The sequence below is a fragment of the Megalopta genalis genome, unplaced genomic scaffold, assembly GCF_051020955.1.
Source record: "Megalopta genalis isolate 19385.01 unplaced genomic scaffold, iyMegGena1_principal scaffold0250, whole genome shotgun sequence".
NCBI classification, from domain to species: domain Eukaryota; kingdom Metazoa; phylum Arthropoda; class Insecta; order Hymenoptera; family Halictidae; genus Megalopta; species Megalopta genalis.
Genome location: NW_027476319.1, coordinates 122,514 through 131,242, shown reverse-complemented (window position 1 = coordinate 131,242; position 8,729 = coordinate 122,514). Strand labels below are relative to the sequence as shown.

The 8,729-nt window shown below is 33.1% G+C and overlaps 1 protein-coding gene across 3 annotated transcripts; it reads right to left on the bottom strand.

The window, feature by feature from the left end:
* Positions 1–242: 242 nt before the first annotated feature.
* LOC143262932 (cilia- and flagella-associated protein 99-like) lies at positions 243–8,603 on the bottom strand. Of its 3 annotated transcripts, XM_076528293.1 has the most exons (10): positions 8,464–8,603; positions 7,874–8,097; positions 7,268–7,399; positions 6,417–6,620; positions 5,682–5,764; positions 5,151–5,355; positions 3,806–3,947; positions 3,126–3,319; positions 2,683–2,829; positions 1,861–2,067 (listed from the first exon to the last, which is right to left on the bottom strand). In XM_076528293.1, the coding sequence occupies exons 1-9, from the start codon at positions 8,465–8,467 to the stop codon at positions 2,716–2,718; spliced, it is 1,302 nt and encodes a 433-aa protein (XP_076384408.1). In that variant the 5' UTR covers positions 8,468–8,603; the 3' UTR covers positions 1,861–2,067; positions 2,683–2,715. The 3 variants fall into 3 exon arrangements, with proteins under 3 accessions (XP_076384409.1, XP_076384408.1, XP_076384410.1); XM_076528294.1 differs by lacking the exons at positions 2,683–2,829; positions 3,126–3,319 and having other exon boundaries at positions 243–2,067; XM_076528295.1 differs by lacking the exons at positions 5,151–5,355; positions 5,682–5,764.
* Positions 8,604–8,729: the final 126 nt, after the last annotated feature.

Genomic DNA, 8,729 nt, shown 5'->3' with positions numbered 1-8,729 from the left:
CAGCTCCGACACCCCCACCCTGCCGTTTAAGGCAGCCAACCTCAGGGCGCGAGCCAAGTTGCCCTTCAGCCCCTTCAAACTTTGAGATAACCTTGACATAACCTTGACATAACCTTGACATTGTACGAGGTCAATGCAATATCCTGCACACATTTCCGCGCATGAAGTGGATTTACAACTAAATGAGTGAGTTTCTTATTGATAATATTCTTCATATTTCTCTAACAAACATATCCCTTACGTCCTTTAACACGATTATTATTTATTAAATTAGCTTTGCGAATCATTCGTTGAACTGTGTTCGGACACCGAATTATTTAAATTAAAATATCATTTACGTACTATGTTAATCTTCACTGTACACCTTGCTTAAAAATTTCATATGTTACACACAAGGTGTCATGCACACCAGAAAATTGAAACGGCTGTCACGGTTAAACTACATATTATTTTGAGTCCGAAACTCGGCTCGAGTCCGTTTCGACCTTCTGTCAAAGCCTCGTGCTGCGGACTCTCTCGCTAACTCTCTCTCTCTCTCTCTCTCTCTCTCTCTCTCTCTCTCTCTCTCTCTCTCTCTCTCTCTCTCGCACCGTCACCTCTCATTGGCCAGTGTTTTTCGTTAATAACTCGTAAACAAAGCCGCGGATTACATTTTCGCAAAGGAAAAAGTTACTTCAAATGACCTCAGCTATCCCTCATTTTGGGCTGTTAAAATAATCGTGGAACACCCTGTATACAATAATATTACATACATATTGTTACGGCGACTTGTCCAAATCAAGTCGCTGTAATGTGAAACTGCCCTGTTGTGAACAACTCCTTAAGGAATAATAGAAGAGAGGGGTTGCCACGGAGGTGTGTTATCAACGGACAATCGAAGAGTCGAGATCGGACCGTCGAACGATCAACATCCTACTTCTGAAAGATCTGAATTGTTATTGTATCGAATTGTGTTATAGTTAATATTCTTTATTGTAAATATAAAATGCCGCGACGCGAGAGAAATGGTGTAATTCACAACAATATAAATAATTTGAAAATACTATTACACACAATAGTACTTTAAATTGTATTTGTATTATATTCTATTATATTTAAATAATATACTATATTATATAAAATACTATATATATATACTATTTAACCCAGTTCAGTGCTTATTCCTCGATTTTTATGTCATCAATTCGCAAGAACTATGCCGATCGCCCACGTTAAATTCGTATTTCAAAAGTAACAAGATCAATTATTTATCGTTTCGATGGATTTTTTGAAGGAAGGAACCGATCGGGGCAATGATCAGCGACGACGCTCGCGATGATTCAAATTCCATCGCGATACGTAAACTAGTTCATGATCGGTTCACTTTCGAAACGGAATCCAATTGTTTCGATAAGCCCGCATGACTCGCGGCAATGAAAACACTGGGGTGATACACGTAATCTCTGCGCCCGCTTTATCGAACGAACGGCTCCTCTATTGACACGTTCGCTCGTCGCCCGACGGCCTAGCGACTTTCTATCTGCGCAAATCCTACGTAAACAATTTAAAGATCGATAACACTGTTTAAAGTTGGAGAATCGATCGTTCGGTTTCTAGAAACATGGATTTTTTATTTGATTTCTAGAACGGAACCGGACTTTGTCCGCTCGTTCGTCACTCTCTTGCAGTAATAATTCGTAAACAAAACCGTGAATCGCCCCAGAAACCCGCCATTTTCGGATCGCGAGACACTTTTCGGACACCCTGTATATCGATCTAAATGCGTTATAATTAACGGAGACTGCCGAACGTCCGAACACAGCGAGAAATACAGTACATTTTCTCCGATTGTCACTATTATTTCTAATAAATATTTAGAAATATAATACTAATTTGTTTATTAAAGAAACGAATCCGACCGGATTGTTACAACAAACAAGACTATTTCTAGATCACTTCGCGCGATCATCAGCTTCTTTTCGCAGCCTAACGGCTCTCCGTTCCTCCAACTGCTTCCGCAGGGCATCCACTTCCGGCGAAGCGACTGCTGCCTATTACAGCGGTTTGGACGGGGCGAAGTTGTTTCGCCTGGAAAACGAATAGAAATTCATTTCTTTAGAATATGTTATCTAAGTTCTTTAAACTATGATATTTCAAATCTTTAGAATATGATTTCTAAATTCTTTACAATATGATATCTCAGTTCTTTAGAATATGATATTTCATTTCCTTTGATAATATCTCAATTCTTTAGAATATGATATCTAAGTTCTTTACAATATGATACGTCAATTCTTTAGAATATTGCATTTGAATTCGACGCAGAGAATTAGTCCTAGTAGCTTTTTTATTTTTGAAACCGTCGCTGCAGTAAATTAAAGTAAATTCTATCTAATTGACGCTCGAATTGTCCACAAAAATGAACGATTCGGGAAGAGGAGGCACGATTATTCGAAGTCTTGAGGATTGTTTTTATAATCGTTGACGATCTAAATAACTAAATACCGAGACAAGGTCTAGGCAGAATCGTTAACAATTGAAATAGTTAAAAAAATATTTAAAAGATACATTTTTATACTTCGTCTTTGTTTTCATTGCGAACATTTCAAAAATTACAACTTGCGCTGAGAATAGAATGTAATTTAAGCTGTCAGATTTATTTGCATACATGTCGGTAATCTCGATAATTTTCGCATTTCTCACCAATTAGGAACAATTATTATCTTCCAGCGCCTTTCAAGTGTCCTTAATCATAGTCTTCTGCCTCTCGCGTTCCCGACTCACGATGCATTTCCGATTCTCGATTTCCTCGTTCAGTTTCATTTTCATCCAAAACAATCTCTCCTTCAACTGTACAATAATAACAATAATAATAATTTTTCTTTTTCTTTTTAATCTTACCCATTAAAAATCCCCCCCCCCCTGCCCCTTTAAACGGCACTACCCCACCCCAGAACTGTTTTATCCATTACATTAATAATAGTAAAAAGAAGAAGAAAATAATACAAACAATAAAAATAATAATAATAATAATAGTAATAATGATAAGAAGGAGAAGAAGAAAATAATAATAATAATAATAATAATGATAAGTAACAGATTGAGAAGAAAATGTTTCTTCGCGGATTAAGAAAAATCGGTTAGACCTCTGCCAGGGACATTTCGCAGAGCAGACCCAAGCCACTGGATTCCGTCGGGTCGAAGTCCTTGTAGGGCAAGGTTCGCAATGACTGTATAGTTTTTATTTCCTGAATGAGTCTGATCTTTTTCTGTATCTCCTCTTCCCTCTGTTTCGCCAGCTGAGCCTTCAATTGCCGGGATTCTTCGGAAACCTCGGCGGCTAATTAATAAATACACAATCCGTTCACATTTGATTTCTCAAAAACTGAACAACCGGATACAATCCGTTTTGAACAGGGACTTTGATGAAACTGAACTACAATTTCTCGTATTACCGTGACGTATATCTTAACGTTGTTGTCGAACTGCGTATTTTAACGCAGAAAATGTCGCAGAAAATATCGTCGAAAATTTCGCAAAAAAGGAGAAGTTTCTCGTTTCGCCTGCATTTATCGTAAATGCATCAAATTCGAATGAACCGAGAATTCATATATTGTATATAATAATTCCCCAATTACGGAGAATATAGAAAAATAATATATATTATATATAATACATATATAATATATGTAATACATATAATATATATGTATATTATAAGAAGAAGAATATAGAATAATTCTCACAATTTTATAGTTTACATGTGAATAAACGTTTCAACGCTTGCGAAAGTTTTTTTAAATTGTTATAATAAATAATAACACACCTTTCTGTCGTTTCTCGTCGATCATAGCGTCGAAAGCGTCCCGGAAATTTTGTTCGATTATGCGACATCGTTCGACAACTTCGGCCATTTCCTTGTTATGTTTCTCCTTCCATTTTTCCAGCTTCTCCGACAATTCTTGTTTCTGCGAACGATTCGTGAAAATCCCAATTTAAATCTCAATTCTTTAGAATATGATATTTCAATTCTTTCGAATATGATAACTCAATTCTTTACAATAAGATATTTCAATTCTTTAGAAGATGATAACTCAATTCTTTAAAATATATTACAATTCTTTAGAATATGCTACTTCAATTCTTTAGAATATAATATCTCAATTCTTTATAACATGATATTTCAATTCTTTAGAACATGATATCACAATTCTTTAGCATATGATACTTCAATTCTTTATAATATAATATCTCAATTCTTTACAATATGATATTTCAATTCTTTAGAAAATGATATCATAATTCATTAGAATATGATACTTCCATTCTTTAGAATATAATATCTCAATTCTTTATAATATGATACTTCCATTCTTTAGAATATAATATCTCAATTCTTTACAATATGATATTTCAATTCTTTAGAATATGATATTTCAATTTTTTAGAATATGATCATTCATTTCTATAGGATATGTTATTTCAATTCCTTAGAATATGATATTTCATTTCTTTAGAATATGATAACTCAATTCTTTACAATACGATATTTCAATTCTTTAGAATATAATATCTCAATCCTTTAGAATATGATATTACAATTCTTTAGAATATGCTACTTCAATTCTTTAGAATATAATATCTCAATTCTTTACACTATGATATTTCAATTCTTTAGAATATGATATCACAATTCTTTACAATATGCTACTTCAATTCTTTAGAATATGATATCTGAATTCTTTACAATATGATATCTCAATTCTTTTCAATATGATATTTCAATTCTTTTGAATATGATATTTCAATTCTTCAGAACGCAATATTACATTCCTTCAAAATATGATATTTAAACTGCGATTCTTCATGCAAAATAAAACTGATTCTTCCAACAATCTCAGCAAATTGAAAACAATAAGTAGACGTCCCTAAATTCTCATAATATTTTAATTATTTTAAATTTCATTCACCACTAAATAATACATAAATACAACAACACAAAAATACTATAATATATACTCAAATTATATACTATAATACTATAATATTTATAAAATCGGAAGCAACGGACGGAGAATTCCATTCAACAATGCGACCATTGCGAGTAACGTGACGGCAACAGCTTGTTAGCAACGTTTACACGTAAAGGCCAAGCAAAATAGGCATACAACCTCTTTCCGCACACATTCCGCTTGCTGTTTACAGCCGTTCAACAAAGATTGTTTCGCGATAAATGCGCCCTCGCGGCTTATCAGGGCCAACAGATGTTTCTCTTCTATTTTCGACAATTCGATCAGTTTCTTTCGTTCGCGTTCTTCATCTTCCAGCCGGACGATCGAAGATGGATCGAATCCTCCTTCTGCCAACATTTTTAATCTGCGCGATTCAGTGGAAATACATGGACAAAATTAAACGATATTCGGTGATAAATGTTCAAGAGTTACAATTTTATAATAAATAATATTATATAGTATATATAAATTATATAAAATTATATAGTATATATATATATAAATTATATAATATTATATAGTATATATATATACATAAATTATATAATGTTCGTAATTCTTGCAACGATAAAAAGGTATAATAGAAATCGGTACGGAATAGTGAGGTTAAAAGCTGAGATCTATGCTCTTTTTACACGATTTTGCACACAGGAAAATTATAAAATGTAACAGGTTTTTTGAATTAATTACTTTTTTATTTCCTTTTCCTCGTCGGTGATCACGCGAGCGCATTCCCTCAGTATGGAAGCTGTCGTATGTTTAACCTCAATCGACTATTAAACAAATATGGTCAAATTGGCAATATTAATATATGGTAATATTAATACATATTAATAATTAATAATTCGGATGGAAAGATATTTATCGCGTTAAATACGGTTAAGTAAACATCTGTTTGGACAGTAAATTATTGTCGAAATAACAGAAACGCCGAATTATCGTGGAAATAATTGAACGATTGAATTATTGACGAAATAATTGAAACACTGAATTATTGACGAAATAATTGGAACAGTAAATTAGTGTCGAAATAATTGAACGATTGAATTATTGACGAAATAATTGAAACACTGAATTATTGACGAAATAATTGAACGATTGAATTATTGACGAAATAATTGAAACACTGAATTATTGACGAAATAATTGGAACAGTAAATTAGTGTCGAAATAATTGAACGATTGAATTATTGACGAAATAATTGAAACACTGAATTATTGACGAAATAATTGAACGATTGAATTATTGACGAAATAATTGAAACACTGAATTATTGACGAAATAATTGAAACACTGAATTATTGACGAAATAATTGAAAGATTTAATTATTGACGAAATAATTGAAACATTGAATTATCGTCGAAATAATTGAAACACCGAAGTACAGCCAAAACAATGAAACGAAAACTACTTCGGAACATACCTTGAACGTCGGAATTGGTTTCCTGAGGGATTCCGGTCTCATTTTCTCTTGCAGCTTCGCCTCCGTCGATCGTTCCTCGCGCAGCAATAATTTCGGGACGTTCATGTTCGCGTCGTTCAGCAATCTAATCCCGTGCGATTTGTTTGCCGCTTGCAACGTCGCCGTTCTGGGAACATTCCGCGCGAATCTCTGCACCGCCAAATCCTATCCGGCACACGAGGAATCTTCAAAAAAAGAGACCTTAAATTTTCGTCAATTTAAGAACACGCATTCCTTCGCCGCCGAATTAAACGATGCATAGTGAACATATTCGATCGACGTTAGTTCGTTCGAACGATTTATGTATGTACATATGTTCGGTCATCAGATCCATAGGGATCAGAGGGATCATTAACTTTTAATCGAGATGTATACAAACAGAATTATCAGCGGACTACAATGATCTACAATCTCTTATTTTCATTGTAAAATTGTGATAGCGTATCAGTTCATTGATGTACAATTCGAAGTACGTTAGTCGAAGAAGAAGATTCTTCCGATTCGTCGAAATATAATTTAATATATAAATATAATAATATATATTATATATAACATAATTTATAAATAATAATTTAATATAATATATATTATTATATTTATACATTAAATTATATATATTTATTATATAATTATTTATTATTATTATTAATTATTTCGATATATACATATATAATGTAATTTCTGTTTTACAAATTAAATTCTGCAGTTTAATGTAGACCGTCATCAGTTTATGTGTTCATGCGTTAATTTATTTATGCGTTAATTTTTCTGTCTTCGATTTCCCAGATCGCAAGGTCGAAAAAACGGCTTACTTCCGACGTGCCAGGAGGCGGCCCCGCTGCTCGTTTCGGATGATTCAAGACATTCATGAAAACAGAAACCGTAACCTTTTTCGTCCGATGTTTTCCGGTTTCGATCGCCCCTTTCAGATTCTTATGAAGCTTCTGTGAACGATCAATTCCAAGGACGATTGATAATTAGTCAGAGGGTTCGCCGAAAAATTTAAGATAACTTAGCAGATGTCTTTTGATGGCGATAATACAACGTTTCGAAAAATTATGTCAACATTAAACAGTAAATTAAAGAATAAAGAAATTAAAGAATTAAGAAATTAAAGAATTAAAAAGTTAAAAAATTAAGAAGATAAAGAATTAAGAAGTTAAAGATTTAAGAAATTAAAGAATTAAGAAGTTAAAGAATTAAGAAATTAACAAATTAAGAAATTAAAGAATTAAGAAGTTAAAGAATTAAGAAATTAACAAATTAAGAAATTAAAGAATTGAGAAGTTAAAGAATTAAGAAATTACAAAATTAAAAAATTAAAAAAGTAGAAGGTTAAGAAATTGAAGAATTACAAAATTGAAGAATTACAAAATTAAAGAAATAAGAAACCAAGCGAAAAATTCGGAAAGCACAACCTCCAAGCACGGCGTCGCTTCCAACAACGGCAAGATCAGCCTCTGCTCCACGAAATCTTCGTCGAAATCGAAACAACCGATTCTGTGAAAGACACTCGGCGTTTCCGAGTGAAGGAGATACGAGACCATGAAGAACACCTTTCTGAATTTGAAGTAATCGAAACACTCGACGGAGTCCTCGAAGTACAGATTGCACACTTGGTACGCTAGGATGTACAGGAACACTGGCAAAAGTAATGCGATAAAATAAAAATAAGAGAGTTAAGAAATTGTGTACGAATAATGCGATAAAATCAAAATAAAAGAGTTTAAAAAAATTATGCAAAAAAGCGAAGCAATAAAATCGAAATAAAAGAGTTAAAAAAGTGTGCAAAAGTAATACGATAAAATCAAAATGAAAGAGTCGAAAAATTATGCGAAAGTAAAGAGATAAAATCAAAATAAAGACTTCGAAAGAATCATACAAGACGAAAAACATGAAATCAAAATTAATTAAAAAGTTGTACAAAAAAAGAATGAATATTCTCATTGAACTAATGTTTATGGGTACATTCAAAAAAAATGTTTGGAAATCATGTAAAATCGCGTACCCATGGTTTCGGCCAACGTGTCGGAATGCCGACGACGTTTCTTCAAAAAGTGTCTGCTCACACCTTCCAGAAAATGTTAGTAACGTGCGATGTTCATGAACAATTCGATGGTGACGTCCTGAATCGGAAACGGCAAACTCTGTGAAGACAGGACATTTTTATTTCTAATTTTTTGCCACGATTCGAAGGCAATTCGAAGGCTACGTTACACAATTTGAAGGCAATTTGTAGGCAATTCGGGGCCACGTGACACGATTCTAAGGCAA